This window comes from Pangasianodon hypophthalmus, chromosome 12 (genome assembly GCF_027358585.1).
Source record: "Pangasianodon hypophthalmus isolate fPanHyp1 chromosome 12, fPanHyp1.pri, whole genome shotgun sequence".
Lineage (NCBI taxonomy): Eukaryota > Metazoa > Chordata > Actinopteri > Siluriformes > Pangasiidae > Pangasianodon > Pangasianodon hypophthalmus.
This window is the reverse complement of record NC_069721.1, coordinates 6,092,610-6,111,933: the sequence shown is the minus strand read 5'-3', so window position 1 is coordinate 6,111,933 and position 19,324 is coordinate 6,092,610. Positions and strand designations below refer to the sequence as shown.

Genomic DNA, 19,324 nt, shown 5'->3' with positions numbered 1-19,324 from the left:
TCTTAAGTTGTGCTTAGTCTATCTACTTTTAGTTTCTCCTCCAAAGGCATTTAGAGTTTTAATTCACAACTGTATTTGTGATTCACAACTGTATGCACCTTCAGTTGTGTCAGTGACATGGGCTGAAAAATATCAGCCCTAATGGGGATCATATCTAGGAAGCATGTCACTCTGTGTAATCACCTGACACGAGTGTCATTGACAGGTTGCATGAATCTACAGTATAAACAAGAAAGAAATCAGCCCCAGCCTATCTTCTTCATACCATTCTGTGTATTTTCCTTTGATCCATTTTCTGAAACCACACACCCGATCATGTTTTATTCCTTAATTATCTTTACTACCTATACAGTTTCATAAAATATCAGAATACATAAAAAATAAAATAACAACAATAATAATACAAAATAAATTAAAACTATACAGGGTGTCCCACAAGCCCAGCATCACAGGAGAAGAATTAAAATGGCAAAACAAAATCTTTTATTTAGAGAACTTGCACAATATGTCTCAGTACACAAATTTAGACATAATAATAAAAAACACATGGTTAATGATGTCAGGAGTAATGGTGTAACAAGCATGAATAATGCGCTGTCACAAACGTTCGACAGTCCTAATTTTCTCTGTGTATTCTTGGCACTTTCAAATGGCCCCAGAGATAAAAATCATCATCAGTTTATCTCCCTGAAGGTCCACTACATGGTTTATCTTGTATGGATCCCGTTTCTTCAAACTTTGCAATGAGTCTACTAACTAACACAGTGCTCGTGGTCTGTATGCAGTCTGTTACATTCAACAGCGGCTTCTCTTTGTCTTGGATCTCCTATGTGTAAAATTATTTCTTTTTGGATTCTTCCTGGTCTGTAAAAGTATGAAAATATACATTAACCCTATGACGCTGGACTTACGGGACACCCTGTAGTATTATCAAAATCCCTTCTAACATCCATTTCTGTCTCAAAAAACTGTAAATCTTAAAGCCAAACCGTCTACATGAGTGATATTAAACTAGGTGCGGAGGAAGAAAGAGGTTACAGGTTCAAAATGGCTGCCTCTAATGTTTTCAGCTTTGCAATATACCTTTTGTCCATTTTTATAGATAACAATGTCATGCAATGTCAGCAACCAAATAAACAAATCACAAAGCAAATAAGGCAGAATCGAAGCCAAGCATTTAAGGTTAAACAGAAGGAAAAAATAAAAACAGTAGTAACAAAATTCACTCTGTTCACTATTATATACATTATTTAATCATGATGAGATAAGGCAATGGTTATGAAAAAGCACCAGTAGAAGAGTTGAGAAATCAGAATTTGTAAAGCATATCACAAGCCAAAAGAAAAGTGCTATATGTGTAAAGTATGTAAAGAACTGTTCAATTCTGCTACAGGTTGTGCAAGATGCATTGCCCTGGATATTGCACCCTGAACTCGGAGGTGGCAGCACCCCACAATTACCCGGCACAGTTATGTTGAAAAACGACTTTAAAAATTAATTTAAAATAAGTTATTCTAAATCTAGAAGTGTACAGAGTTAGACTTTCCTGTAAAGTTAAGACATCTGTGTGAGCTAAATAACAATGGTAATTACACTAACATTCAAGACAAAAACTTTTCCAACATTATGTGACTCAATAAGTCCACGCATGAGTGTGATGCAACGGCAAACACGTGACCATAAACCAACAGGAAAACACAGCATCATCTTCAAACAGGCAACTGATCATAAGCTTGTGCAAATTACATTCATATAAACAGTAATTAATTTGGCAACTAAACCAGGAAGTGTGCAGTACAAGCAAAAACAGACTAAATCTCGAATAGTTCCATACTTCCTGTGCAGTGGGCTACATGGAACTAATGGCTTTTATAGCCTCTGTAGTGCACTAAACATGGATTAGACCTATTCAAGATTCACGATCACCTAATTCTACATGAGGGGTGAAACATTACATACTGCTAGAACTGAGTAATTACCTTTTAATTACTTGGCAGTAGCAATACAAACATAATTGTGAAATGAATGATTATGTTATGTGACAGTGTACAAAGTATTAACATTCATATAATAGTTAAGGTTTGGCAGAATGAGTTGAAAAGAATCATACAATCAGTATGAATAATATTAAGCAATAAAAACAAATGAACAAACATTAAAAGATGAGTTTTAGGATCTTTCTTAGTATAAATTAATGTAGATAAGAGTAGAAAGCTACAATGTTGCTTCCATATTAGAACAGACCTTCATTTCCATTAAGAACATCATCATTAAGATATGGTCCTATTATAAAAACCATGCTTTTCATACAGATAAATGTAGAAGTGTAGCCATATAAAAACAGGAGTCATATGATCCTTGGCAAAACACTGCTTCCTGTGTCTCTTACCTTAGAAAAATGAATAAAAAAAAAAAAAAAGCGCTAATAATAAAACCCTTGAAGTGCCTTTTTGCAAGATATATACGATTCTCAGAGAAGTGTGTATGTCTCTAGGTTACTGAGATGAAGACAAAAGAAAAAATAAAAGTATCTATCCAGTATAGGTCATCTCATTCTGACGGATCTAATGGCCATGAAGACCATAGGCAGAGACGTTACTCGTTTCTCATTTAGTGCAAGTTTAGAGTCTGGTCCTCAAACTCTCATATTGTTTGCTTGGCAAGACACACATATGGTGTGTATGGTCATTATCTACATACATATGTATAAATAAGTGCACTTAAGGAAGTGTAAATAAATATATTAACATTAGATTGAACTGGTTGAGCTCTGCAGCGATCATGTCACAGCTAGTGGTGGTCGTGAGGAACATACTGTGCCACTGTGTCAATTACACTGGAGCTGGGGGTATGGGAAATGTAGAAGGGCACATGATTTATTCAAGAAAGTCTCTCTCCTTATATCTCTGCAGACGTTCACAGCGAGGACAGGTAACACTCTGGGCTTTACAGGAGGAGTGGAAAACAGTTTTGCATGCCTTACACCTGAGAGAAAGCAAGAAAGAATGAAAGAAAGAATGCAAGCACAAAATTCTATGATCATGACTGTACAGAGTTTTTCAAGGCGGTGCATGGCTGAAGACTAAAATGAAGAATCAATCTCAGTTGGCAGCTATATTCAGCTCTTTTTCAGCCATGGCCTACAATCCATCCAATATTGTTCTGTTGTCCTGTCTAGTTAGCATGCACTGTCCACTGTATTTATTTATTTGCTATTATGCACTCGTCTCACTGTTGTGTATTTGTACTTTATTAAGTCCTATGTACCATGCTACTGTATTGTGCATTGTACTATGGTCCAGAAGAAACATTCTGTTCCTATGTATGCATGTTATATGGAGGAATAAAAATAAAAATCACTTGACTTGACAAAGCCCTTAAAATCCTGTGACCAGTTATATAGTGTGGTTCAAAGTGAAACTTTCACATTTCACAGGTTTCACAACTGAAAGGGGAAGGTGAGGCTTCTCCCTGAGCAACCATGTTATGGTAACATACTGAAGATTGTGCTATGTTCTGTACATACCTAGAGGTGGTGTCGAACTGAAAAGGAAAAATGATGTCGTCCACATTGCAGATCTGGCAGATGAAGCCTCGCTGAGTGCAAAGGTCACAATGATGCACATGATTGCATGAGAACTGGATGAGAGACTGCAGGAAGGACTCATACTGGCTGTCCGCTATCTGCGTGGAAGGAGTGGGAGAGAGATTGAAAAGCAGCAATACAGAAGGACTTGAGGAGTGAATAAATATTAATTTTAGCGGAGGTACTACTATTAGGGAATTGATTGGTTTGTCCTTTGTCTGATTTACAAGGCTGGGTAATATAAATGAGACACAGGTAAAAATATGTAAAAATCATCCTAATTCAGTTTAAATACCACTCCATCTCAGTTGAGCAAAACTACAAATACATTTATGGACCACATTCCCACTGCTTTAAAAAAAAATTATGTTATGGGCAATGAGTGTTGTGTGTGTAACTAGCTAGATAATTATCTAACAAACATTAGCTATTTTTGCACTGCCACTAGACTGGTTTATTTCTTGATCCTGTTCACTTCCTTGCCCTACGGCGTCACCATGACTGTACACTGTTCATAAGGCTATTGTCAACAGAAGTGATGTTTAATTTGTTCATTCTGAATGGGTGTAAATACTCTTTGTTTATCAAGTGATGTGGCTTTGAGGTCTGGCTCTTTCTAAATGACTGACAACTTTATAAAACAACCTTACCTGCCTGAAATCCAGCACGCTATATAGATGACTTGATTCCAATAGGTAGGTTCTCTGCTGTAACCTGCAATGAAAAGAGCTATCTTAGATTTATCATAATTACACACCTAAAGAATGTAACATGATTAATAGCACATTAGTGTAGTATTTCCTGTATGTGTTCACATTTCCGTTCTCCCCAGTTCCCAATGCACCTAAACTAAGCAATCAAGCACTCAGCACTGATAGGAAGCAAAAACAGTTTAGAATAGTGGACAGTTTAGGAAACTGTGCATTGGTCAGTAATGTGTATACTCACACAGACACACACAGACACACACAGACACACACAGACACACACAGACACACACAGACACACACAGACACACACAGACACACACCTGGCCTCGACTTTCTTCCGGATTCCACTCCGACAAATGAGCAGGTAATCTCCAAGGAGGCGGAGTATCTGCCTGAAGCGTTGCACTGTTGCCATGGTATCAGAGTGATCAAACAGGTCAGGGTTTAACAGGTCAAGGTTCAGCAAGGGCTCCTGCTCAATGTCAGCCAGCAGCTTCAAGGCCTGCCTGGAGACCTACATGCATACATTTGTGCGCGCACGCACACACACACACACACACACACACACACACACACACACACACACACACACACACACACACAGGTGATGGACAAAAACACACACATACACACAGAGAAACAGTGAAACAGGGAAGTATAAGTAATAATACGATCGTGTTGAAGCATACTGACAGTGCTCACCTCACGTGCAGTGAGATCCCAGTTGTGTACCACGCGAGAGGGGATGATGGTGGTGTCACCGTGGTGACAGACATCACAGTAGTATTGACCTGAGAACTCACACAACCTGGCTCGTCCCAAAGATACACCAATCTGCCTGGGACAGCCTAGTCATGCGAGCATGCACACACACGCACGTACGCACACGTGCACACACACACACAGAGATCACCACGTTAGTCAGTTAACTCTCTGCTGATGCTAACATGTCAGTGTAAATCATGTTCATCTGTGGTCTGCAATCATGCAATCAAGTAGCTTGGTATTAGCCATCTTCACACATTCAATATAGGTATATTAATATAGGGTGATGGAGATCCTCCAAACAGCATTCACATTTAACACTACTGGGCCGACTAAAGAACTATTTCCCAGTTGGAATATTCAGCTGAAACACTGAAACAAAAAGCAAAATTATTTTTACCAGGGTAAGTAACATGTATCAGAGAATAAAAGGATTATTCTCTTGTATGTGATTTACACCACCATGCTGCCTATAATGGTATGAATGCAGCCAACATGAAGCCATATGCAAATTATCTCATGCTAAACGGTGGGTACTAGCTTGTATTCTTAGTCACATTTAGATGTGCTAGAGTTATTTTAAAACCACAAAGCATACCTGCACATTTGAAGTTCTGTGCATTTAGTCCTTTTTCTTTAGGGACGACTGTCAGATAAGGCAGCAGCACTGCATCCCCCTTCAGCCTGTGTTGAACAAGTCTGTGGATGTTGCCTCCACTCACTGATGACATTTCACCTCCTGTCTCGTTCCCCTCTTCCAGATATGAATCTAGCGCCCCTCGGATAATGCTCCTCCAGGCATGCGCCTCCTCGCCACTCTCGGCCCGCACCGTAAGTGTCTCCTTTGCTGTCAGCACCTTGAAAAACAGCCCAAAACTAGCCATATGAGAAACACATCATGCGACTTCAAACTTAGCCTTATTAGCATGCTCACAATGCAAATAGTACCTTGAAGAATGCAGGGCCACCCAATGCCACGGCAGGCACAACATCCCTCACAGAATCGATGCCATGAGAGAAAATGCGTGTTTTACACCCATTCTGCATTGAAAAACCTTGAAGCGCCTCCAGCGAGAGAGAAAGCACCATCAAACGCCACCCTTGCTCCTCCCGGCTCAGGAACACCACTGTCTCCTTTATGGCCTCTGGTTCTGGTTCACAGGGCCTGCTCCAGTCTGTTTCAGGCAGATTAGATGGCTCCGGGGGTATGGAGACAGGCATGATAGAGGGCGAGAGGTCATCCCAGTCGTCACGCAGTTGGTGTCGCACATTGCTCACAGCCTCTAAAATGCGCTCCACCCAGTCCTCAGCCTCAGCCTTGCTTGGTGCCCGCAACTGGAGCCTCTTTCCAGGGAATTCGAGATGGAAGCGGCCATCGGAGCCCAGGTGCACATCCTCACAACGCAGCAGTGAGCGATTTTCACAGATGTTACGCTCATCATCATCAGCATATAGGCGCAGCTCAAATGGTGACAACTCGCAGTGGCAGGCGCGCCACAGTCCCACAGGACCACGCCGCTCCAGCTGGCCCAGCTTTAGAAGGCCTCGAAACGGGTTTGACAAGCCTTAAAGAAAAAAAACATGCGGAACTGTGTTTTACAAAGCAGAGGAAAATGAGCAAATTGTAAAGTTGGCATTCAATACACAATAAATGCATATAGATTTATCCAAACCTCTGGAGCAGCTATGCTTAAAGCTATAGTCACTACTTTCGCAAATTTGGTTAAATGAGTTGTTTTGTATCTCAAAGTCCAAACATATCCAGTGCCTCATGTCAGTATTCCTTCCTACACCCTGAAAACACATGAACACCTGAAGAGGGTGAGCTTTCCGAATTGAGAGGTAACATGATTGACAGGCAATTAGTAATTCCTCCTTGTCCTGATAATTTAGATGCTGCTGGTCCACGTAATTTGTTTTTTTTTCTACCTTTCACAGGCCCTGCTGCAGCCACAGAGCTTTTTCTTTCTGCTTGTATTTTATTGAAATCTGGAATTATTGTATAAATATTATTTTTTAAAAATCCAATAATAATGTCCAGACCTTTTTAAGAGGAAGGGCTTGTTAACAGGAAACATGTATACAGTATATAACCATATAATGCAAATCACTGGTCTGAGAAAGGTACTTGCGTTTTTTAGTTCCCCAAATTATGCTTATTATGAGGTTTTTCTCATACAAGCACAGAAAAAGGACTCTCCAGCACACACATTACTAAGGCTACTAAAAGCAGTGGAGGTAACTTTAGAAGTGTGTGAGTCTGAGCCTGAGCCACTTCCCTACTCAGACACATGATCAAAGTCACACAGCAGAAGTCACATAGCATCTGCATTCTCATTAGTGGAAGCAGTTCCTACTCTTGTAGCTCAATGTGACATTTTGTTCCACAATGTCAGCTATCCTTGGAGCATTGCTTCGTTATTTATATAAATGTCAGCTCCAGAATTATTGGCACTTCTGGTAAAAATGGTACAAAAATGTCAATAAAATGTCTCAAATAATTAGCTTGATTTCACACACAAAAAAAGAGAGATTCGAGAGAATCTAACCTTTAATTGAAGTAAATTTATTCTATTTGAAATAAATAATAATTATTTTAATAATAATTTATTTCAAATAATTGAAATAAAAATGCTTATCAAAAATATATTTTAACAAACCCACAAGTGACAATTACTGGCACCCCTAAGTAATCCTTAGAAATAAAATGTAAATAAAGTGTGTTCCCATTACACTTTAGTTAATATATTTAACTGTTTTAAGTTCACCTGATAGTTTAGGAACTCTTTAGTGGTCATCCACTTCCTGTTTCAATGGCGTATAAATCTGAGGTGGAACAGAGGCCAAATTCTCTTCATCAACATTTGGAAGATTACACAAATGAAATGAAAAAATAGTGTGCTGAGCATGCCGATATCCACTGTGAGGGCAATAGTTAAGAAATAACTGGAGCTGTAATCTAATCAACAGAGAGGCCAGAAGAAACACAATAAAGCTTTCGAATTTTTTTGTCTTAGTATTTTTTTTTTTTGTCAGAAGACTGTCACTAGGATAAGACTGCTTCAAACGCCATCATCCCCTTACCAATCTGCCTGCGACGAACCACACTAGGTGGAGATTGGTGGGATTCAGTTTCAGCAACAGGAGATACCATCCCATTAATCTGGGCGGATTCTACAATATCAGGATCTTCAGAATCACCACTTGCATAAGTATCTGGCTTATAAATATCCTCCTCTGAGATCCAGGACTCGGGCTTCTGAAAGACATGAGTGAGATGGTCTCATTAACATGCATTCCGTTCCATTCAATCACAAAAATGTGCACAACCTCAGTTATTTTCAGTAGATGATGGTGTATAGAACCAGAAACTTACATGGTGAGAACAGACAGAGCCTGCAGATGTTTTTCTGCTCAGAGCATTAGAAGTGTGATGGAAAGAAGCATGCTCCGAGTTTTTTACCAGCTCGACGTCACTAGAAATCAATGGAGCAAGAGTGTTGTGAGCCAATGAATCGGAAGTCACCTGACAGGTTAACATAGGGGTGGAGGAATCAAAGGAAATGGCAGTAGAGTCTTCATCCTGCTTCTGATCTTCTACTATGCAAGACTCAACATCTATTGGGCTTATATTTACACATGCAGTTGCATGCTCTTCTAATTCCTCTACTAATGGCTCTGCCTCCAAAACAACTGAGTTTGCATTGGGGACAGATGAATCCATGGAAGGTTCAAGCATCTGGTGTATATCCTGTTTGTTAGATGAGTCTTCATCACTACTGCTGTGAGTGGAGGATTCAATCAAGCTGTCTGCAGCAGGGCTAAGCACATCAAGGTCTTTTATTATATCCTGGCTAGAGGAGCTACTCGTTCTGAAACAACAGACAGAGACATTTTAGACAACTGACAAATGTTGCTCAGTCTAATTCAAGAGGCTTTCAGAAACATCTGTGCTCAGATCAGAGTCAGGTATTTGCTAACCAACAGATATTTTTTCAGATATTTGTAACGTTAATCTCATGTAATAAATAAATAAATAAATAAATAGCCATAAATACTACATTCAATGCTGTCATAAAACATAACACTGAAATATAACTCATGCTTTAAACCTCACAAGAAACCCACACCTTTCATCTCCCCACCCAGATTTTAGTTGAACATTTCTCCAAGTTATTTCTATTATCCCCACCCATATGTATGCTTTGGCTTACTCACTCTCCAAGTGCACTCTTGTTCTCTGTTTGGCAGCTCCAGCTCTCTCTCTCCGAACCAAAGCTGGAAGAGAGATGGCACGAGCCTGCTGTGTCCAGGCTGAGGTCTGAGGGCGTCCTGCCTTCCTGACCTCTCCCTGAGCCCCCTGATCCAGATGACTGTGATGCAGTATCCCAGGATTCTCGGCGTGAAGAGGGAGGCCACAAATCATCAGTAGACAGTGGTGGACATAGACCGGCAAGTGCCAGCGGTGTGGTGGTCCACTCATTGAGCATTGCAGATTTGTAGGAGAGCTGGAAAGCAAGCGAGGCCAGGCCCTGCAGAAGGCTGAGCAGCACCTCACGCTCTTCAGGGTCAAGGAGCAGTGCACCAGGCTGGTAGTGGGCCTCCAGCTTGGTGCTCTCACGGAGAAGTGAAGTCAGGTAGCACTCCAATAGTCCATCGTTCAGTGCCAAACGCACCCATGCCCTGCACCGGCCTACATCTGTGTTGATGAAGCTCAGGCCCTCTAGCTCCAGAATCACGTCTCTGAAGGACAAAACGAATGTTTTAAGGCTATCTCATCCAAAACATTTTAAACGTCTGGTAATAAATCAAGTCAGCAGGAATATGGTTTCTTGTTCCATGAGTGCACTGCTCAATCAAAGCTAGAAAATGCAGTAACGTTACAAAATGTATAAGCGATGGCAACAAGGTTATAATAAATATGAGACAGTTGTAAAAATATTTGAGAAAAATTGCACTAGAGCACCTGTAAAAATACTATATTGACAATGACATAAGAAATCTTAACCTGGGCTTGATAATAGCTGGAAATAGTAGTGTATATTCAGCCATCCTACATCATAAAATGTTGAAAATAAATAAAATGTTGAAAGGCATTACTAAAGGAAACTAGGCCTATATTAAGGCCACACAGCATTTATTTTGATGAAGGAGCTTGTTATTAGCCTGTTGCTATTTGTGTTTAGAAACACAAAATGTAAAGGTACAATATAGGAACACTGCTTATTAACATATTTAACCGAGTTTGGGACAGGAAGTTGTGGTTATAGGCTGGATGAAATCCCATATCCTCTCTATTGTATAATAAGACGCGATGTTGCAATCATTTCACTGGTTTATACAAAAAGTTCAAACAAAGCATGAACATTTTAGTAGCCTACTTCAAGGAGACAAAATACTCTGTACCGTAACCTTGGACTATGAGCTGAATATTGGACTATGAGCTGAATATTGGACTATGAGCTGAATATTGGACTATGAGCTGAATACTGTGCTCCGTGGTGAAACTAGGTGTGATATTGTGAAACTGGGTGTGACGCACCGCACAATAAATTGAGGCAGTGAATGAATTGACATCTGCAATGCACATTTTACTTTGGTTTTTACTTTCAAATCTTTCAGTTAAGAATGTGCCATTGTTCTAAAGTGACTGACAGGCTTGTTCCTTGGTCCAGCATGCTTCATTAAAGTGTGCATAAAACTTTCACCACCCAACCATTAGACAACGCCATCCAACGATTAACCTTAAACCTCAGAGGGAAACAGAGAAGATTATGTTACTTTGGTAGCAGTATTCATGTGGTCACTGTTTATTCATATTATGACTGGTATCATTTACCTGACTGTCATTCAGTTAAATAAGGTGTTACAGTGTTTTTGACTTGTTCCTGTCTATAAGAAAATTAGCACAGTTCTCTTTAATGGCTGGCAATATATAGGCATCCTTTTAAAACAGTATTAATATAAATGGCAGTAAATCCAAACGTAACAGTTTCTCATCCCTTTCCTTCTTTTAGTCGCTCTTGAATTTTACTTTCAGTCCAGATGTTAATTGATGAAAGTGTCTCAATTTTACCATACACGGAAAGAAAAATGGTGAATACCTACATCAAGCCATCCCACCCACATAGCCCTGTCATACTGAATATAGTTAGCTAAAGACAACAAAAAAGTTTGAAACTGTTCTAGGCTTAACCATGCTCATGTGAAAATTCCACTGGAATGGTTGCTCTGCTTGCTCAGAACTGTTTGGCTCCACAGCGGAAAAGAGGCTCAGTACTTCATCACCAATTCATTCAAAAAATGAGTAGCAAAGCATTCAAGAAAATGTTTTGTCACCCTGATAATCTAGACAGAAGGAGGGCTTAATGTAGGTCTCAAACTGTAAACACAACACTCCCAATGATTTATATATACTTTAACTAATCTCCAAGGTGAAACTCCTGGTTTTCCTTTTCATATATCTTTACTTGAAAGGGGTCTGTGCACAAACTTAGCTATTATACCTGTGGAGCTGTTAAGGGTTAAGGGCTTTCCTCAAATGAGCCAAAAGTGACAGTCTGGGAAAAACTCACAGTTTTACATGCATTAGTTCAACATGCACTAAATACAAGTGTAATGCTTTATGTGACAAGCTTTGACTAAACCAAATCAAATAGCAATTAATAATCAAAGTAAGATAAACCCTGTGCTATTGGAACTTTATCAGTGTTTGACTAAAGAGGAGCATTTCTCCTTACGACAATAACAAGAACTGACTGACTTGAAGAGTCAATCAGTATCTGAGTAAGATGACTCAACTAATCCTACAGCTTGTCACAAACCTTGTCACAAACTTACCCCATGGTCTTGTGATATTAGAAACACTTCCTCGTTAACCATTCTGGCCAGAAAAGCCTCTCAACATCAAAAAAATTATATTGATTTGCCAACTAAGCTGAAAGGCAGTTCAACAGCAATGACTAGGTCAACTGGAGCCAGGTAACCTATGACCTGCCTGTGAGTGATGGTTTTAAGCAGGTTCCAGAAGACAGGCTGAGGAAGTGAGCCTCCTTTGCGGTTGCGTGCTCCTGCTCCATCTGTGCGGATGTGTTTACTCCGGAGGCCATGAATGAAGACGGCTTCCAGAGCACAGCAGAGCTGGTTGGCCTCAGAGTCCTCACTGGTCACTGGGGCATCTGTGGTCACGTAGCGCTTCTGCAGCGTCTTCAGTGTCTGTGCTATCTTCTCCTTGATCCACTGCAGAGGGGATAGGCCAGGATTATTGGACAAATAAAGATGAAACATTGCCATTTCACTACGGTTTAGGCTAATCTGCTGTTTGTAACAGGGAGGAGTTAAAGATCAAGAAAGTGAGATAGCAAAAAGGAAAAGGAATGTAACCACAAGCTGGAAATGGAAACGGCTATAACTCGCCTGAGCTGATATCATTATAAGCACCCCAACAATTTGCATAGTAGTGCACAGCAAGGAATCTAAAGTTAAAATTTTTTTTACAATTAATTCAAGTGAAGATATATTAGCTTTATATCATGAAAAAATAGATAATTTTTCCAGTTATACAATATTCAGTTGTCTTTCTAATGTTCAAATGTAACCACATCATGAACTACCTCATGAAATATTCAAATATGAAATGTGATACTCAGTAAAAGGCTATGCTAAAGCAGTGAATAAGAAAATAAAACCCAACTGATTCAGAAAAGTTTTTAAATTTCCATACTTTTCCATTTCTGTAAATGCATGCCTGAAAATTGTAGACTTTCCCAGACTATTCATACCTCTGTAATGAAGCCAAAACATTGTAACACAGCTCACATGACAAAATGAAGAAATATGATCATAGCAGCTTTATTATTTTGCTGGCATTGCTATCTGAACATGTGGTAGGAAGAGCTGTTTTACTGGTCCTCAGACAGATTAAATGTCCATCCTGCCTTTAACCTGTTTTGTTCAGCAAGTAGCAGAGGGGAAGTGATGATCAGTTAAGGCCGTGCCACATGAATGTGAGCCACAGTGAGGGGCTGGCATGTCACCAGATATCAGCTGACTGACTATACATAGGAACATGACCTAAGAGCTAAGTGTGAGAACCACTCGGCAAGTTTGTGCAGAATTGTGAGCAGGTGGATGTTTTCTGTGCTTAATTTGCACCAGACATGGAAAAGGTGCAGCAAACTATGGGGAAAAGAAATTGCAGTTAACATGAATTTTAGTACTCACATCTTTCAAGTTATAAAATACTCAGTGTACGATGCCACTGAGGAAGGATACAAAGTTTTGCCCCAGCAAAGTATTTCAGCTGACTGAACCAAGTACTTGAAAAAATGCTGTAGCAGAACTGGTCAATGTATGGGGGTGAGAAAAAAGGAAAAAAGAAAAAAGAAAAAAGAAAAAAAAAAAAAAGGAAAAAAAGAAAAAAGGTCCAACTCAACACCAACGGCACTGACAGGGATGATTCTGCCACCAGAAAGTCTAGTCTTTCTTGTTACTAATTTGTATGTCAAACTACCCTTAAAAGATACTTCAAACGTGAAGTATGCTTTTGAAGAAAAACTATTTCAGACATTCAAGCTTGCTGCCATCTTGACCCAGTTTGGCTCAATTCCAAAATTTAATCAGTTCATCTGCTGGTTACGATTCCTTGTAAATCCTACAAATCTTCGACCTTGTTCTTGTTCTAGAGATATCGCAATAACGAGGACGATCAGACACACAGATAACCTGAAAACATAAGTAGTTCAGTGACTGTTTTAAACATGAACCCGCTCAGCAGATCCTCTGTCACAGCTTGCTGTGGCCAATTACATGCTACATGCTAATGTTTAAGCCTTAGTACGTAACAGCTGTTGGCATTCAGTCCTGACTTTTATAAGCAAGGAATCTTGTGTAGCTGGTCCTTCATAAATTTAAGCTGAATTTAGATGCTTTATTGAATCTACTTTTACGTTCATTGACGAGTGAAACATCTGCACGGTATCTCAAACAATACAAATAAAACAGACATCTCCAGACAACTGGAATTCTTATCTTCTGTCATACTGAGGCAAACCTTTGACCTTCTGAGGCACTGCACCAGTGTGTCAGTAGAGCAAGGGTGTTACTGAGAATCAATACCGGCTCTGTGTGATCCACTAGGGCTCAATATTAACCCTTGGGAATAAAAGGAAGTGCACGTGTAATGCGTTGGCATAATAGCAGATCAACAAGCAGCTCCACAGGTTTTGTAGATCTCGCTATACTAACCTGTTTGACATTTTTGGCCTCTAGAACAGAATCAGCGAGCTGTGTTGCGAGCATGTCTCCTCTCAGTTTCTCCTTACTCCCACTTGACACACTGAGGGGAAAAAAGCAAATATGGTACAAAGTTAAATCTCCCTCTGCACTTAAATTGATCACATCCAAGACATTAAAGAGAGTATGAGGAATCATGATGAAAGATGGGCTTCAGTTATTGCAAAAAGCTTCTTTCTGGAAAGTTTCTGTGTCAATCCTTGATTAATCAGCAGAAATTACTTCATGTTTCCTTTTAAAGAAAACGGCCCTAATTCATTAATGACACCGACTCATTGTCAGTCAACAGTAACTTCCATCCACCCATCTTCTGTACCGCTTCCTACACAGGGTCGCAGGGGGAACCTGGAGCCTATCCCAGGGGACTCGGGGCACAGGGAGGCAGCCCATCGTAGGGCACAATCGCACATACACCCATTCACACAATTAGACAATTTAGAGATGCCAATCAGCCTACAACGCATGTCTTTGAACTGGGGGAGGAAACCAGGGTACCCAGAGGAAACCCCTGAAGCATGGGGAGAGCATGGAGGTGGGAATCGAGCCCCCTACCCTGGAGGTGCGAGGCAGGCATGCTAGCCACTAAACCACCATGACCCCCCCCAAGGTAACATACTGAAAGTATAGACATGTTTCACAATCACGTATTTTCCTCCAGTTGTATTGCATTTTTCTTGGGTTAAGATTGGCTAAGAATATCCCGCCTCCTGCTCTGGGATTGGTTGACAGTTCAGTCCCACAAGCAGTTAACCAATCGGATGAGGCATATGTGGAATATGGGTGCAAAACTCTTCAAACTATTTGGGGCAGTCAGACAGACATAATCAGATGCAGATAGCCTATAATGACACAATGCCTTCCTTAAATCGTTCAGTTATGAGAAATGACTGGGGGAAGGGCACAGCGTTTGGCTCTGACTGACTGATTAGTATGAGCTGTGAGAATATGAAAACCCAGAGAGAACAGTTTGAGCTACACTGCTAGCTAGTGTTCTGACTCAACAACTAACCATCAGAGCTTAGAAACAGAGAAAACAAAGATCAGTTGTGAGATCATTAAAGGTTAACGAACCTAAGTGTCTGTACATTAAACTGTTTACATTTCAGTTGCAACAGTATAACACTCCTCAATCAAGACAAGCTATGCTAAGAACTGTAAAGTAGCTGAATACAATGTATCAGCGTGTGTTACAGAAAAATTAAAACAACCTGCTGCCGGCTTTAAGCCATAATTTAGATGATAAAAATGATAAATGTCTAAAAACAAACTACAACCTGTACACACTGAAGCTAAACACCAGCGTTTGTTTGTAGCCACGGAAGGTGTAGTATCCTAATGTTAGCTAGCTAACCTTTATGCACGCTGATAAACTACATACAAAAAAGCGAGATGTTCTACCGTTAAATGCAGCACTTACCATGTCGTGAGAGAATTTCATTTCCCTCAGATTTAATGCTGTCAAAGCAATTCAGACAGTGACCAGAGCACTACACGGGAGAGTCCAAGGATCCTGCCTCAATCCCTCCGCTCAGCTGAGACTGCACCGAGGCATCATGGGAACGATCACGCGTTTCCTGTTGACCAGCGTTCATATTGCGCAATCTCAAAACAGCCTTTATTTACTCACAGACTGCGTATAAAGTTGTAATATATAAACTGTGAATTGTTTGCATTTTTTTAATAAACAACGATTGCAAATTTGAACAATAATGTTGCCATAAAATACCTTTATGACATTTTCCGTTGAAAATGTTTAAAAGCATGCTAGAATTAGAGGGTTGGTTCTTTTTTCCCTCCTCCTGCAGTAAACATCTGGGACTTCACACATTGTCACTTCGATATCCCTGAGCTCAGAGTGTAGCTCATCTTCAGTAACCGCTTTATCCTGCGCAGGAGCCAGTCCTGGAAGCACAGGGTGCAAGGTGGATGACTTCACTCTGGATGGGACGCAAGTCCATTGCAGGGCACCATGCACAGACAGACTCACACACTCATTCAGACCAAAGGGTAATTTAGCATAAACTGCATGTTTCTGGACCGAAGAACCTGGAGAAAACATACAAGAAGAGGTGGGAGACCTCAGAAAGCTCTAGGAGAACATGTGAAAGTCTACACAGACAGTAACCCAAGCTCAGAAGCAACCCAAGGACCCTGGAGCTGTGAGGTGGCAAAGCTACCCACTGTGCTACCATGCCACCATGCCACCAAGCTTTCAAAAAGAAACTTAAAAATGCATGATCCTGATTGGTTCATGCCAGTTCTCAATGTTCATTTGATACTTGAGGTGGGCAGATATAGAGGAATCCTAATGAAGACTCTGACCTTTTATAAACATCATTATACTGCAGTTACTGCACAAAACCTATTATATGACACATACACTAAATGGCAAAAAAGTATGTGGATGTATGAGCATAACAGCACTATGTAGGCTTTCCCCATACTGTTGCCACAAAGTTGGAAACACACAGTTGTCTAGAATGTCTTTGTATGCTGTACCATTGAGTTTTCCCTTCACTGGAACTAAGAGGCCCAAACCTGTTTCAGCATGACAATGCCCCTGTGCACAATGTGATGTCCATAAAAATATGAGTGCCAAGATTGGTGTGGAAGAACTTGAGTAGCCTGCACAGAGCCCTGACCTCAACCCCACTGAACACCTTTGGGATGAACAAGAACACCAACTTCATGCCAATCTTTGGATATCAGTGCCTCACTAAAGGTCTTGTGGCTGAATGGGCAAAATTTCCCACAGCCATGCTCCAAATTCTACTAGAAAGCCTTCTCAGAAAAGTGGAAGATGTTATAGCAGCAAAAGGGGAACAACTCCATATTAATGCCCATGGTTTTGGAATGGGATGTTCAATACTCAGGTGTCCAAATACTATTGGACATACAGTGTATATAATCAGCTGCACTGGGTTTGTGTTATGTTAACCATCCATGCATAAGCATTTGGATATGCCATCTACAGTGCTTAAAATTTACAGCCTGAAAAAAAAAAAAAATTAAATTAAAGCTGCAAGCAGCAAATTCGAGGGCCAAGCACCCAGACTTGGTGAGCCGCACATTCACAGACACGCTATAATTGCTGCCTATGCAATCACAGGAAAGCAGAGCCATACCTTTAGGCAAAGAGTGATTTGTAGTTTCACTCATGATGTGTATGATGTGTATGAATTCTCTGACTGTAGGAAGAAAGGTCTAGATTAGCAAATGGGCAGCAGGGTGGCATTGCTGCTGCAGCTGCCACTACTGCTGTGACCTGTGGGGTTGTCAGTTACTACATTGACCTTTGGTTGTGATTGCTATTGCTCTAACCTAATTTTTTTTTCTTCTTGTAATTTAAAAACATCTAAGGCATTTATGTTTTTTTCTCATCAGTCTGGTCCTTTTTCTCTCACTTTGTTTAGACAGGTCTGAATATGATGTGAGCCAAATTTGGTGAGAAAACATGTCAAAACAAGATTGGACAAAATTTGGAGGAGCATAGCAAAAATGGCAGTTAGATGGAAGCATTTTTGGTATGTTATTGTAACTTATGACCAGTAAGTGGCACTGTCACAAAATTTGTTGTATAGCCTTAGAGCATGGTCCTGAAGATGCCTACTAAGTTGTGTCTGTGTGCATTGTTGAGATACAGCCTCACTTCCTGTTTGGTGGCATCACAGTCAGATTAATTGGCACAATACAGGCCAACCATTTGGAGTAATAAAAATTGGTTTGATAACTTTTGTGAGGCTCACTCTGAATTTGGTGATGATTGGATAAAATTTGTAGAAGGAGTAGCAAAAAAAACAAAAAACAGTTTTTTAAAAAATCCAAGATGGCAGAGACTCTAGTTAGGCAGAAATTGATGTATATAGGGTGTGTTGAACTTGTCACGACCCAGGAAATCCAGGGATGCCTAGCTTTTAAATTTTGGGCAGATGGTTCAAAAGTTATGACCATAAACCTTCTTCCAAATTAGGGCAAAATTTGACCCGATGGTGGCACTAGATCGTTGGCAGCATTTGGCCAAAATTTGGTCAGGTGCTTGGCCCCCTAATGATAAGAAAAGGTAGAATAACAATAGGGTGCGTATACACCCTCTGTGCTTGGTCCCCTAAATAACCTCATGGAGAAGCTTTTATTTAGGGTGACATCAGCTAAACTGGACCAAATTTGTCAAATCCTAAAAAACATTCATCATTCAACTTCAGTAGCCTCTTTATCCTGCAGAGACCCTGACTCAGGGTGGCAGTGTATCCTGTCCCACAAACACTAGACGTTATGCAGGAATACACCCTGCATATGATGCAAGTCTATCAAATGGAACCATGTACACATACATTTGCAAGCTCTTTCACAGTTAGGGCAATTTTGAGTAGCCAATTCACCCACCAGCATGTTTTTGGGTAGTGGGTAAAAACCAGGAAATCTGGCAGAAACCCACACAAACATGAGCAGAACAAGCACTAACCTGAGCTCAGGATCAAACCAAGGATCAGTGAGGTGGAATCACTAAACACTGCACCGCCTATAACACCCAATTCAAACTTCAATAATTAATAAAATAAGTCAGCCTACACATATTGTTCATGTTTTCTGTTGGTGGAAAATCATAGGAATTCAAAGTTTCATGGGTCCAATAAATAGCCAGAATAATATTATACAAATAGAAATGAGCCTAATATTTAGCTCATTCATTCATCTTCAGTAACCGGTTTATCCTGGTCAGGGTCACATGAATCTGTGGCCAATTTTTAAAATAGTTTTAGAGTAAAAGTGATCGCTGGTTATATGCATTTATATTTATATGGATAAATGCACACAAACAAAGATGACACAGCAACATTTCCAGTGCTTAAAATGTAATGTTTCAGTACATGCTAATTCATAGAGCCATATAAAACCAAAAAATAAAATAAAAATAATAAATAGATAAATAAATAAAGAAATAAAAAAATAAAAAAATAAATGATTGATG

At 40.1% G+C, this 19,324-nt stretch overlaps 1 protein-coding gene across 1 annotated transcript; it reads right to left on the bottom strand.

The window, feature by feature from the left end:
• Positions 1-255: 255 nt before the first annotated feature.
• On the bottom strand, positions 256-15,929 carry plekhm1 (pleckstrin homology domain containing, family M (with RUN domain) member 1). The gene is made up of 13 exons (XM_026915341.3): positions 15,773-15,929; positions 14,308-14,398; positions 12,059-12,300; positions 9,280-9,804; positions 8,438-8,933; positions 8,146-8,320; positions 6,010-6,626; positions 5,660-5,918; positions 4,999-5,144; positions 4,617-4,810; positions 4,237-4,300; positions 3,527-3,684; positions 256-2,985 (listed from the first exon to the last, which is right to left on the bottom strand). The coding sequence occupies exons 2-13, from the start codon at positions 14,359-14,361 to the stop codon at positions 2,877-2,879; spliced, it is 3,039 nt and encodes a 1,012-aa protein (XP_026771142.3). The 5' UTR covers positions 14,362-14,398; positions 15,773-15,929; the 3' UTR covers positions 256-2,876.
• Positions 15,930-19,324: the final 3,395 nt, after the last annotated feature.